The 14369-nt window shown below is 41.0% G+C and overlaps 1 protein-coding gene across 4 annotated transcripts in view; it reads left to right on the forward strand.

Moving 5' to 3' along the window:
- SYNJ1 (synaptojanin 1) overlaps positions 1-14369 on the forward strand; it is an 87595-nt gene that overhangs the window by 68143 nt on the left and 5083 nt on the right. For 2 of the 4 annotated variants that reach the window (XM_060098550.1, XM_060098552.1), the window contains exons 23-28: positions 2626-2835; positions 4151-4258; positions 7910-7948; positions 8080-8150; positions 9804-9912; positions 10178-10365. In XM_060098550.1, coding sequence (XP_059954533.1) covers positions 2626-2835; positions 4151-4258; positions 7910-7948; positions 8080-8150; positions 9804-9912; positions 10178-10365 — 725 coding nt within the window. The remainder of the gene's footprint in view (positions 1-2625; positions 2836-4150; positions 4259-7909; positions 7949-8079; positions 8151-9803; positions 9913-10177; positions 10366-14369) is intronic. The other 2 variants (XM_060098551.1, XM_060098553.1) reach the window with 2 other exon arrangements.

The following is a 14369-nucleotide window of genomic DNA, read 5'->3' on the forward strand; positions in this document are numbered from 1 at the left end:
ATTTAAGAGTTGAACACCTCAGAAGATCATCTCATTTTCACATTTCACTGTTCATTTGTTTACTTGGTCCACATGTTTATGTAGTACCTTTCATGTGCCAGGTACATGCTAGGTGCTGGAAATTCAACAGATGTCATCCTTGCTCTCCCCAAGCTCACAGCTCAGTTGGTGTTACAGACAAGTAAGCAGGCAGTTGTAATCACGTGACGTCAATGCACTAGTGAACCATGCTGCAGTAGTTCATGGGGCAGCTGCCTGACCTAGAGTTGGGAAGTCGGGAGAGTTCTCCCAGAGAAACTGAAATTGAGAGTCTGGGGACTGAGTGAGAATTAGATTAAAGAGGATAGAAAGGTGTGAACCAGGAAGAAGGAATGTGCAGAGACCTCAGGGAACAAAAAGGATCTAAGTAGACGATGCAAGTATGCTTGTGCAGGAGGAGTGGGTGTGGATGGGAGGTGGATTTGGTTTTGAATATGAGTCTGAGGTGTCTGTAGGGTCCATCAGGCCCAGATGTAGGCTGTGGGTGTGTGGGCCTGGCTCTCAGCAGAGAGCTCGGGGCCCACCAGGCAGCTCTGATGACAGTTTAAGGCCATGCATTTTTATTAGCTTGGCCAGGAGGATGAGATAGAGATGGGAGAGGACTGGTCCTGGGATCAAACAGAAAGGCAGACTTCAAGGACAGGCAGAAGGAGGCTGCCCATAAAAGGAAAATGAGAAGAAAGAACCAGAAATGTCAAAGAGCCAGGAGAATATATCAGCTTAAAAATCAAGGAAAGAAAAGATAACAAGGGAGAGTGGTCTGTGGCAAGAAGGAGAAGTGAGCACCGCAGCCTGCCCTTTGGGTTTAGTCCCAGGGGAGGAGGCTGTTGGTGACATTCAGGAGAGTGATTTCAGTGGATTGAAGAAGGCAGATGGTGGTAAATCGGGGTGTGGATGCAAGGCGAAGACGTGCAGAGAGTGTCTGTAGGCAACTCTTTACAGAAGTTTGGCTAAGGCGGGGGAAAGAGAGAGGAAGGCAGCTGCTCCAGGGAGTGTTATTTTGAAATGCAGACGCTTGAGAACGCTTAGTGCTGATGGAAAGGGCTGACGCCCCTGGGGAGGGGCAGGGCGGAATGAGCGGCAGAACACGGTCCCTGGGAAAACAGAGCTGGGCAAAGCCCCACTGTTTCCATCCACACATACCTGAGTGCCGACCACGTGGTTAAGCTCCAGTTGGGGGCCAGGTTGTTGAAGAGAGGGGGTCCCATCTTAAGACTTCCCTTTTCTCTGTGAAGTTTAAGGAGTGGGGCAACTCATGGTTTCAGGAGAATTGAGAAGGTTCAAGATGAAGCTCCTGAGAAGGGGTCAGAGGGAGAGCCAGCCAGGAAATGGTGGAATTACCAGGCAGCCCTGGGAGCCCAGATGAGACTGAAAACCACAGAGTTAACGTGGCTTCAGTCATCGGGGCCACGTGGTTGTCTCTGGCTGCAGCACCCAGCAGCCCAGGTGCGCAGTTATGGAGAGGTTAGACAGTGGAACTGATGCAGGCGCGATAGAAGAATAGTGCAGGAGGGAAACGGCTGAGGTGAGGAACCAGAGGATGTGAAGACAGATGCAGAGACGCAAAATCAAAGGGCTGGATCCTGGTGAAGTCAAAAGAGCAAAGAGTAACTGAGGGCGAGAGCAAAAGTCTGGGAAGTGGTCGTCAGAGTGCAGTGTTCTGAGTTCACTGTTTCAGAGGCACTGCAGTTCCAAGGGGCATATGTGTCAGGAGTGGAGGAGAGTGTCATCAGGGAAGAGACATCAGGTTGTTGATGGGCTGACCACATGGACTTCGATGTCGCCCAGAAAGATGGTAGGAGCCAACTTACCCGCTTGCTCTCTCCTTAGTCCTCAGTGAATGGGTTCAAGAAACCAGAATGATGGAGGTTGGAGATTATGCCAGCAGGCGGGGGTTGAGGGTGCTACATAAATTCGTGATGGCACAGCCTCAAAGAAATAGGCCTTTTTGTTCAGGGTTGGAAGATTGAGTTCTGCAATTGGAATTGGGTTGCAAGGGGCACCCTGACCCCACCTTCCAACCCTAAGGAAAGAGGAGGTGAGGAGACCTCAGGGGAGAACTAACTCCCCCCTGTTGTGTATATGTCAGGTTGGGGCAGTACAGGGGACAGAGTAGGGAGGAGACTTCTGGGGAAGGTGTGTGGCTGTGTGAGAGCCTGTCTACTGCAAGGGCAGGACCTGAGTTGAGGGCACGGGGGAGCGGGCAGTTCCACTGGCGAGAAGGACGGTTTGGAGGGAGAGCATTAAGCTTCCGAGTCAGCCAGCACTGAGACAGCTGCCCAGTGGAATAGTGAAAGCTCTGGAGTCAACCCAGCTGCAGGTGTTCGTCACCACTGGCCTCCTGTGGCTCTGAAACAGAAGACTATCTTCAGTTACATTTCCTGTAAGAGCGGTTGCGCTAATTCTACTTTTATACGTATAAAATTTTTATATATGCCCACATGCTTAACCTATATATGTCTGCAGTGTCATAATGTTAAACATTTTTATTTTATGTATATAACCCCTTAAAGCCTAGATTGCTGGAAAAAAAATCTCTGAGAAGGTTAACATGGTGGTAACTTGGCTGACCTTGCACTTTCTCAGGTGATGTTGATGACTACAGCGCTGAGGTAGAGGAACTCCTTCCTCAGCATCTCCAGCCGTCTTCCAGTTCTGGCCTTGGCACTTCCCCAAGTTCTTCACCCCGGACCAGTCCCTGCCAGTCACCTACCATATCAGAGGGGCCTGTGCCTTCCCTTCCCGTGAGACCAAGTCGAGCTCCATCAAGAACACCTGGGCATCCAGCTTCACAAAGTATGTATTTAACTTAAAGTTTTGCATGACTTTCCCTGGCTAATGCATTTGATCTTAGACGGTTAAACCTCTGATGCCTTTGCCTCTCCTTTGGAGACCCATTTTTGTTTTAACTTTCATATCCATAGGCTAAAGTGTAGCATGTTTTCTGTGCATACAAAAGAGGAAACTTCGCAGATGGTAAGCCCTAAATGGAAAGGATACTCATCACTGTCACTAGATGAGAATTTTTCTTAGTTCTTTTTCTATGTGGCCAGGCTTGTCCATGTCTTATCATTGGTGATTTTCTATCGTTATAGTCAGAACCCATAACTATTCGGGCTTAACTATCTATCTGTACATTACCTAAATTATAATATGAAGCCGAAAGAGACAAATTATATTTTAATTCAACTTGATAGTCATAACTTCTCCAAAGTTGGAAGATTTGTCTCTGGAGGTTGTTACGTTACATGGTTTAGTCACTGTTCCATGCTAACCAATGTCTTCAGAAAATACCTTCCATTTCATAAACTTCTCTAGCTCGCCCATGCTACTCTTAGAGGACTGGCTTCATTCAATAAATTCAAGATAAGCCAGGGTATAGAGAGAAGAGACACCCTTTTCTTTTTCTTCTCTCTATTGGCCAGTAGACTGCAAATGACTTAACTCACACAGTGCTTCATGCCATCTTTTTTTTTTAAATAATATAACCACTGTCTCTTTTTTTTCTTTTCGGGTGTGTTGGATCTTCGTTGTCGTGCACGGGCTTTCTCTAGTTGCAGCGAGCAGGGGCTATTCTTCTTTGCGGTGTGCGGACTTCTCATTGTGGTGGCTTCTTTGTTGTGCAGCACAGGCTCTAGACACGCGAGCTTCAGTAGTTGTGGCACGCAGGCTCGGTAGTTGCGGCTCGTGGGCTCTGGAGCGCAGGCTCAGTAGTTGTGGCACACGGGCTTAGTTGCTCTGCGGCACGTGGGATCTTCCTGGACCAGGGCTCGAACCTATGTCCCCTGCATTGGCAGGCAGATTCTTAACCACTGCGCCACCAGGGAAGCCCCCTTTGTGCTGTCTTAATAGGGCCGCTTGATAAATCCCCTTCAGCACCTGGGGCCTGGGTAAGAAGTCCACAGAGAGCTAGCCTGGTTGCTCTCATGGTACCAAAGGTTAATGTAGTAGCAGAACTGCTTATGTTATTGATACCAAAAATGCGTATCATTACACTGTAGTACAAATTTAGAAAATTAGCAAAATAATTTATCGTACACGTACAGAAGGTACCTTTGTGCTCACATCCACTTGGAACGTGAGCCTCTTACCTCAGGTACTTTTTTGGTAGGTTCTCCTGTTGACACTCAGCCCCTGGAGCCCAAGCGGCCCCCCCCTCCCCGCCCAGCTGCTCCTCCTGCGCGTCCAGCCCCCCCACAAAGACCGCCTCCGCCTGCAGGTAACAAACCATTTTATTTCCATTTTTGCTCGATTTAAAATCTCCCTCCACTCTGTTTAAAACTGTTTTGCATGTTTCGAACTTCTAGCTTCTAGATTTGACTGTTTTTCTGTCACTGGTGCTACTTCCTCAGTTTTTCTCTAAAAAACGTGGTGGCTGTGGCAGAACAGGGAAAAATATTGTTTCTCAACTAGATTCCTGTAACATGTTTTCAGAGCTGACCTTTTACAAGTGTGAAAGAAGGGTTTGTTTTGTTTTTGCTAATGGGGTTGTACTGATTTCTATAAACTGCATGATTAGAACTGAAGAACATACACATACTTATTTACTATAAAGTTCTATATATTTGTTTAAATGTTCTTTTAAAATAAGTATAATGTTTCTACTTAGAAGCATTTGCATTACATAATAGCTTTTTTATAGCACTGAGACATGAATATGTGGTTTCTACATGATATTTGACATCATGAATGCTATAGTAAATCTTTGACATTTCAGTTCTTTATTTAATGTCATTTCCTTTCTGCTGCACATTCTCTTATGAACCATAAGGGGCTAGGAGTCCTGTACCTGCTAGAAAAGAATTTGGAGGTAACCATTTATATTTGTTGTAATGTATGGATCTTGGTTCATTAATTTTTTTGGAGTTTGATTCCTATAACTGAAAGACATTTTAGGTTTGTTTGATAAAAGTCAAAATGAATGACATTTATATGCCAAGTTAAAAATAGCTCCAAACTTCCATTATATTCCTGTTAAGTAAAAGACTAGAGCTTGGTTTCATTAGTGAATAGAATTAACAAGAACTTCCATTTCCCAGATAGAGGTGAATTACTCATCAAGGCCGGATATACTTTTTCTTAACAAATACTGTCAATTTGGTTACAAAGATTTAATTCCCCCAAATCATACTACTTTCAAAAGTGATTCAGGCACAATGAACATAGAATGTTTCCCAAGTATTTGATTATATTAGATTGTATTAGAGCTCTAGTACATTCCCTTGCCAGTAGCCTGTGGATTAGCAAAGTGTCCTAGAAACGCAATTTAAAGTTAAAATAATTATCTGAAATATAGCTTTCATTTTGCATGGCTTTATCATAACTTGTCATAACATTCATGCCTCATTTTTAAAATGTAAGAACAATTTTCTTTTATATATTTCAATAAGGAAATTCTTACTAACACATGGGTCACTTTTTGTTAAAAGTGTAGTTTACTTGGTTTACATGAAAATTCTCACTGAGCGTAGTTGGAGGTATACATTTGACAAGCTTATTTAATCTAATTCTCAGGAAAGGCTGAGGTAAGATATTTCAGTCCCACAGAAGAGCTTTTACAAATCCAGTTTTAATATCATGGAGGCTCACTATACACATGCAGTTGGTCTTTCTAGTCTAGCTGCCTAAGGACATTGCGGACCGACTCGTGTGTTGTTACAGATTGACTTTGCTGTGTGCAGATTTTAATGACTTTGTATAATAAGGGTAGCAAAGTTATTTCAGCACTGCGGCTTCTGCAAAATACTGCTGGAGTATAACTTTTCCATTGACTTACAGAAAACATTAATTTTTCCCGTTTCAAACTTGTGCTTTTATTTATAGTTATAATAGACTTTTATTTATTTTCTCTTTCAATTAGGAAAACAATCTATAGAAAATAAGTTGCTAAATAAATTTGTGAAAAGTTGTACATGTTAGCAGCTCAGTGGCTTACTTAGAAATCTGATTTAATTTTAAAAAATCGCTTCTCTTCACAATTCTTTTGTAGACAATGTTCGCAGTGTATTTTTTTTAACCCTATAAACCAGTAACTGCTTGAAGGCAATAAGCTGAGAGAAAGTAATTACAGTACTTTTAGGTTTTTTTTTTTAAATAATGCATCAAAAACTAACTTCTAAGAGACTAATATAGTCTCAGAGATTTCATATGAAATCGGAACTTTAAGATTTTTGTTCCTTTTTGACTGGCAAATATTGGAGCTTTTATTAGTGATTTAACTCTGAATATAAAGACTGAGATGATCATAAAGCAAAGGCTTTCATTACACATATTTTTCAGTTTCCTACTGCTAGTAATGTCAGATATACAAAGCAAACTGTCCTTCTCTTTCATTCTAACGGTGGAAAGGGCCAGACTCAGGTTTGGGCCAGGCATCTAAAGTCACTTTGGTTTGTACTGATATCTTTGAAGAAATTTAAAACAGTGAAAGAACTTTTTTGCAAAAGTAAGCTTAACTCAGAAATTGTTTTGTGTGCCTGCCTTTCATTCTGTGCTACGGGCCCTGAACAATATACAGCTTCTGTTCTTTCTCTAAAAAGGTATTGGAGCCCCTCCCAGTCCTGGGGTAGCTAGGCGAGAGATGGAAGGTAACAAGACTTCTGCATCATAGAAATGGATCCCTCGTCTTATTTCTAAATGTCAGCCCCTCCAGTGTTCAAAGGCATACGGAGTCTTTTCTTGGTCCAACTCTAAACTCCCCCTCCCATCCTTATGTATACCTTGGAACTTTGTATCTTTTTTCTCTTTCCATTCTGTGTTGTATATAGTTTCTAATGGGTGTCCATTTAATTTCTGCACAGTTCTCATGTTGTTTTGCACTCTGTGTTGTATATATTTCATATATCCTTTGGATGTGAAATGATTGTACAATGTTATTTTAAGAAGAATGCCTTCAAAATTCTTTTCAGAATAAGTCAAATGTTTAGAAATGTACTATACTAACTCTGGAGTTTTAAAAATTAATAATTGTAATTAAACCTTATTAATTCAGGTCCAAGAATATAGTGTTTTTTCGATGATTTCAGATAACAGAAATGTTTTAATGTATAATGACGCTGAACTAAATTTGCTTAAAAGGCTATAAAAACTAGAAGCCATTCATTAAGATTATAGTTCTTAAAAAGCTGATGGATTTCATACAACAATCACACTTGAATTTCCTTTCAAAAAGAATAAATATGAGATGCAGGCTCAATAGTGTCCCCTAACCCCTTTTGGCCCCAAAAGTAGTTTATTTCATTTCATCCTTTTACTACCTTTCTAATGAGTTTGAACCGTAGTTTAACATTGTCTTGCATAAGGCAGATATTTGGTAATGCGATGTGCCTGTCTTCTACCTTCATCGCAGGATTTTGCTATAGAAATCCCAAAGATCCCATCGTGAGATTCCTTTATCCATAATGACCTCTACAGCGTGAAGCCCTGAAACAGTGCCACTAGGTGCCTCTTGTGTGACTCGGAAAATGTAGTGCTGTCTGTTTGCTCCGGAGCTGCTTGTCCACCAAGCTCTGGGAAACAGCGCAGCTGCATCTTGTGACCATCCCCCTAAGCTGACCATGTGTTTTCAAGGTTCACAGGAGAGAGCTCTGTTGGGAAAGTCACCTTAAAAGTGACCTTCTGAATGAGGTCTCAGACCAAGTGCTAAGCTGGCTCCCATGAATGTCACTCTCAGTATCCTAATTTTTCTCTTTTTGGGGATATTTCCTCCAGAGCTGATAATACCCTTCATCATTATCTAAAGCAAAGTACTTTTGTTTCCATCTCATGCCCCCATTTCTGCTGGTAATGAAACAGAACAGCCAGCCAATGTTATGCAATATGGCTTGATTGTTTACTTATGACTAACTTTTTTTTCCTTCCTGCTTCAAAGCACCCAAAAGCCCTGGAACGACACGGAAAGATAATATAGGTAAAAACACTTGAATTCAGCTTAACCTTAAAACTGGACCGTGAATAGACACTTGGGGTATAAGTACATGGTTTCTTGTTTCTTTCTTTTTTTAAAAAACTGAAATACATGGTGCGATGTCTTTGTTCCAGGACGCAATCAGCCTTCACCTCAAACAGGACTCACAGGCCCAGGACCTGCTGGATACAGTACAGCCAGACCGGTAGGCAGCACCTCGCCTGGGAGCCAGGAGGTCTAGGTTCTAGGTCCCAGTTTGCTGCTGATGAAATGTGTTATCTTGAAGAAATCATGGGGCCCATTAAGGCCCCAGTTTCCTCAACTCTAAAATGGGGAATTGCACTTGACGCTCTCCAAGGTACCTTTCAACACTAAGAGTATTTTAACATCCTCTTCAGAAGTAACTCAACATACTTCCTTATTTGAATAAAAGTGATACAATTAAGTAGTTACAGTCGCTGCATAAATATCTTAGGATCTCTATATGAGGAAGTGATGTTTTGGGGCAACTTTTTATATTATCTGAGTAACTCTTCAATCAGAAGGATTTTAAAATTAGATTTCAGAAAACCCATTTATGATAGTCGGTCAACTAAAACTGGTTCTAAAGGTATTAAAAGCAGGAGAGCAGACGGCATTGCAATGCTTTTCCCTGTGTTGTGAATCCGTGGTTTTCTGCATATTTCTCAGTGTTCTCTTATACACAGAATTATCCTCTAATTCACCTAAGTGAAAATTTTCTCTGGGATAGAACAAGTAACTTAAAGGAAAAAAAAAGAACGAAAGAAAACAGAAACCAGGATCAGTCTAGTGGAGCCTGGGACTGTTGGGAGGCGTCCAGCTGAAGAGTAAGAAGTGGGAACTGTGACTGTAACTGGAAATTAAGAAACCTCTGCTAATGAAACTACTTCTAATTTCTAAGAAATACTCATAAGATTTATAAGATAGAAAGACTTCCTTCTTTCTCTTGTCGCTTTCTATTTAACATGCAACTTAAAGGCCTTTTTCTATATATAACATCACACTCCAAAGTAAAATGTCTGTGGAGTATACCTAAAGGTAGCCATTACCCACTCTCCTTTTTTCCAAAGAAGGGGAAATTGCTATCCATCGATTCTACCACTTCCCACAAAGTACTTCCTTTATTTAATACTGTAAGAATAAGGAAGGAAAGTCAGAATTTTGTGAGATAACATTCATAACTTTTGCTTAAAATAAGGAGTATTGGGGGCTTAAAGTCTTCGGCAAACGTGTGAAAATAGAAGAGACATTTTTCACCAGTGTGTCTTCCAGTGTATTTATTTTAGCATATCGAGTAAGCCACTCAAGAGGTTTTACATCTGTGTTTAAAAAAAAAGACCTCGGCATGGTTTTTCATAAGCCACTTAGTTACACAGTGTATGTCCCTCTCCACGTCCTCATGACCTGTAATACCGTCCCCGTCGCCCATTAAGGCAGCATCACACAGGATGAAGAGCACGGCCCTGCAGCGGGTCGGACCCGAGTCTGGCTCCTGGCTCTACTTTCTAGCTCTGTGGCTTTGGGAAAGTGGTATACATTTCTTCATCTTCATTTATAATAGAGATGATAAAAGAATACCTACCTCTGAGGGCCATTTGGACAATGAAATGGAAATGCCTACACAGTGCTTAATTAACACAGCGCCTGGCACACAGTAAATAGTGGAAAATTAAAAGGAAGATTTTTAAAACTTATGACGATGTGGCTATAAATAGAGAGCCATTAAAATGACAGGAGGCTGAGGAAATGAGATGAGATGCAAAAGCAAATATTTTCACCAAATCTTATCTGTTGAAAATAAGTTAAATATCTCAATGGTTACGTTTTCCATTTTTAGATTATTCCACCCCGTGCTGGAGTGATCAGCGCCCCCCAGAGCCATGCTCGGGTGTCTGCTGGAAGACTGACTCCTGAAAGCCAAAGCAAACCATCAGAAGTACTGAAAGGTAGGCCCTGTATTAGAAACAGCAGTGCCGTTCTGTATTCTTTCCCTTTTTCTTTTTCTTTTCCTTTCTGCGGTCTCCCGCTTTTTACAACTTAATCAAATTGGGATAGCCTTGTGTCTTTCCTTATGCCACAAGAAATGAGGCTGCTTGGGGCCAGGGGTGGGCGGGACAGGGACTAGAATCCCTTACATTTCACTAAAGGAAGGATAAAAAGTGGTTTTCTAGAAAACACCTAACATCTGGAAGTGACTTTTTTTACGGCCAGCTCTTCTTCCTGAACCGCTGAAGCCTCAGGCCGCCCCTCCTGTGCAGCCTTCTCTGGCCCCGCCGGTTCAGCAGATGCGGGAGCCTCTGGTCCCGGTAGCCACACCCATGCCTCAGTCTGCCCCGCAGCCGCCCCCTCGGAGCAGGTCGTCCCACAGCTTGCCTTCTGAGCCTACAGTGCAGCCGCAGGTAAGTCCTGCCAGCCGGCAGAAAATCATCTGGACGCTTCTGTGAGGGTTTTGGCTTATTTTTTTGTCTTGTTTTGCTTTTCTGTTTTTCTTTTTTTACTGAGGTATATTTGATGCCTTTGGTATAGTCTTTGAACATACTTATTTTAATTATTAGCTTAAGAAATAAACAAATATGAGATTCACTTTTAACAAATGTTTGTCTTTTGGTAGGCAAACATTTAATCGCATGTTCAGATATGACTTCAACGGGCGAATGTCATTGGACATCTCAAACCAGTCACACAACAGATGCGTGGTTTGGCTGTTTGAGGTTTGGGGTTTTTGTCTGTTTGTCTAACCTGTGGCCTGGATCGGTTCTCAGAGAGTGACCCTAGATTAGGGATCGTTAAGGAATTCCAAGCAGCTCCCAGGCTGTTTTATTTTGTTAATGTTTAAAGTGTTGGTGACTTTCTGGTTTTTTTATGCATAATTTACTTTGGGTAGTTAATGAATTAGGATGGACAATAATGATTTATTTTCTTATTGCTCACAGTTAATAAATTAGTTTTGGCTTTTACTTCCTGGAGAGAGGCAGTCAGATCACTCCTGACCACTGGCAGTAGAGTTAATGTCCAGTAACCCCCTTATTCCTCCTCATGCCACACAGCTAGCTCTTTTCCGGGGTGGAGCCGGCACTGGGCTTCCTCAGGGATCTCTAACAGTTTCAGACACTATTGGATCAGTTTAGAAGTTTTGGGCCTGCAGCAGCAGGCTTATTCACCAAAGTGAAAACCATCAAAATAATGTTATCTCATGAGTGTCACACAGAAAACAGTGCCATTGCACTGTTGAGGATGCTGAAGATGTATAATAATTGTAGAAATCCTTCCAACGATAAATATCCATTATTTTCTCTCTGCCAATCAGCTTTTAGTGCATCATGAATTTTTCTTCTCATCTTCTTGTGAGGTGTACTATTGTATTTTTTTTTTAATGTAATTGGAGGGCAAGAAACTTTCAAAGTAGCCGTATCTTAGAGCTTTGTATTACTGTTTTAGGACAGAAAGTGATCATGAATTTCATAGTAAAAGTGAACCCTGATTCCTAAAACTCTATAAATGTTTTCAGTATTGAAAGTGGGTATGGTACTCTGAACAATTTCAGAAAGAACACACTTCAAGTAAGATTGCGATTCTCAGTAGAAAGTTATCTTATGACACAGAAATACTACAGGATGAATATTCCAGTGACTGCCATATATCATTTTCTTAGGTCATTTTTCAACTTGTTTTGCTTTCTGATTTTCATTGGAATGGGTGTGGTAATTTGGTGACAGACAGCAAGCCCATGCTTTGTGTGTGGCTCAGTAGATTGTGTTCTGGACTCTTGTATTCTGTTCATCAAAACTATGAAAGATGTTTGTTTTAAACCTTCTTTTTACCTCAATCACTGTTACCAAATTCCTCTGCACATTATATACACAGACACGCTTTTCTTTTGGGGGAGTGGGGTCTTGTGCATGTCTTTGTGACTGTCTTTGTGAAGGATCACAAAGTGGTTAGTTTCCTCCTTGGAGCTGACAACGCTGAGGGGCCGGAAGGAAAGGGAAGTATTTTACCTTTTGTGCCTTTTGAACTTTGAACCATAAGAATAATACCTATTCAAAAAATAATAGACATTTAAAAATTTTTAAATCTTCTGTAGTGGCTATAAGTTGAAAAGGATGAGATAGTAAAATATGACATTTGATATTTTGGTAATGATATGAAATAGTCTTAGAATTGAACACTTAGTAATTTTTACAAGTCTTTATCAATTCTGCCAAAAATCTACAAGGTATTTAAAACATAAAAACACACATGACCCAGCTTTACTTTTTATTACTATTTAAGTGTCCTTTGATTCTATAATTCTATATAGAAAAGATTCTTCTAATTCATATGATTATACAACATGTTATATATCCTTTACAAAATGTGAAAATGCCTCACCTATTTGACTTCCAACATCTTAGTCATCTGATTATCAGCTAAAAACCAGAAGTCAGGAATCCAATGAGAAGTAAAATAAGAGCATCATGGCTATACTATTAACGTGATTGCTGACAGTGAGGGAAGAGACCAAGTAGAAAATCTCAGCATTCTGGATCAATTGAATACCCTCCCTGTGTATCTTAGTATAAACCCATTCCTATTTCCTATCCTGTGCCAAAGCTGATACATCAAGATCATCAGGGAAGCATTAAATTCAGGAGTCTCATGTTTTGTAGGCAGGAAACTCTAGTAATACTTAATATATTTTAGAATGGTGTCTCTCTAAACTGTCAAAGTGAGTTTTGGTATTTTATTTTATTTTTTTATTTTTCTTTTTGCGGTATGTGGGCCTCTCACTGTTGTGGCCTCTCCCGTTGCGGAGCACAGGCTCCGGACGCGCAGGCCCAGCAGCCATGGCTCACGGGCCCAGCCGCTCCGCGGCATATGGGATCCTCCCAGACCGGGGCACGAACCCGTATCCCCTGCATCGGCAGGCGGGCTCTCAACCACTTGCGCCACCAGGGAGGCCCCGAGTTTTGGTATTTTAAAATAAGGTGAGCTTTAAATATTGGGGGAGATTTGCTCAAACTGTTCCTTGAGAATACTGTAATTTTTAAAAGTACTGCTATATTATGAAAAGATTATGATTTCATTTTTAAACAACAAAAAGAGGATCCAGTTTCTTACCTTACTGTACCTTCCAGCTCATAAATTATGAAGTGAATTAATGGTAGTATCACCCTTCAGAAAAGCTGAGTAATATAGAACAAGCCTGGATCCTGACCATTTGTTAAATACCATTTTTCACTTTTTTGCAAAGTGATGCCATTTTGTACATTTTCTCTAATGATGGTAAACCCACAGACTCTCTTAAGGCTGTGTCCTACTCTTCTTGGGCTGCCATAACAAAATACCATAAACTGGGTGGCTCAAACAGTAGAAAGTGGTTTTCTCACAGTTCTGGAGGCTGGAAGTCCCAGATCAAGATGCCACCGTGGTTGGGTTCTGGGCTGTTTTCCTGGCTTGCAGACAGCTGCCTTCTTGCTGTGTGCTCACATGGCCTTTCCTTGGTGCTTGCACGAGGAGAAAAAGAGCAAGCCCTCTGGTGCGCCTCTGCCTAAGGGTGCTAATTCCATTGTGAGGGCCCCACTCCCATGACCTCATCTAACCACAGTTACCTCCCAAAGGCCCCACCTCCAAAGACCATCACTTTGCGGGTTAGGGCTTTCAACATATGAATTTGGGGGGGGGGCGACATAAACATTTCATCCATAACAGGCCGCTTCAAATATTTTAGAGCTTCCAAACTCTATTTGGAATATTATTTTTGGAATAACCACTTTGAACTAGTTAGTAATCAACCTCAGACAAAATTAAAGTTTGAACACTAATTCAACAATACATTTTTCATTCAAAATGACAGAAGAAACTGGAATTGTCTCTTGATCTTATGCTATGACCTGCAAATATCCCTGCCCTTGGATTTTGTGTATAATATAGAAATGAAAGTATTTTGAAGGCTGAATTGTTAGGGTTGTTGGTTGGTCTCCGATTGTCCTCCTAACTCTTTCCTTTGATGTCTGTGTTCCCTTTCTCAAAGCAGGAGCAACCATCAGGGTAACAGGTATTGGATTATTTCTCAATCTTATATGTGCTTTTCATCTGTCTTTTAGCACATTAGATGTATGAATCTTTTGCTTCATACATCTAAATTTTCACTCATTTTAAAAACCACCTGTCCACATTAATAAATTCTATTATCATACCATAAAACCTGCTTTTTTTCTTAGTATTTTGAATTTTTAGGAACCATTTTAGTTCTCGCTAATGCTTTCCCATTTTTTTTTTGCTTTGTTTTTTACAAAAATTAACAAGACTAAGAAGTTTAACTTCAAGAAGGTAAGCTTTAGGTATATAGAAGTGTATTTGGCAAAACCAAAAAGGTGCTTGGTTTTAACAATGGCATAATTACATAAATACAAAATTCAAT

Source organism: Mesoplodon densirostris, chromosome 5 (genome assembly GCF_025265405.1).
Source record: "Mesoplodon densirostris isolate mMesDen1 chromosome 5, mMesDen1 primary haplotype, whole genome shotgun sequence".
In the NCBI taxonomy this organism is placed as follows: Eukaryota; Metazoa; Chordata; class Mammalia; order Artiodactyla; family Ziphiidae; genus Mesoplodon; species Mesoplodon densirostris.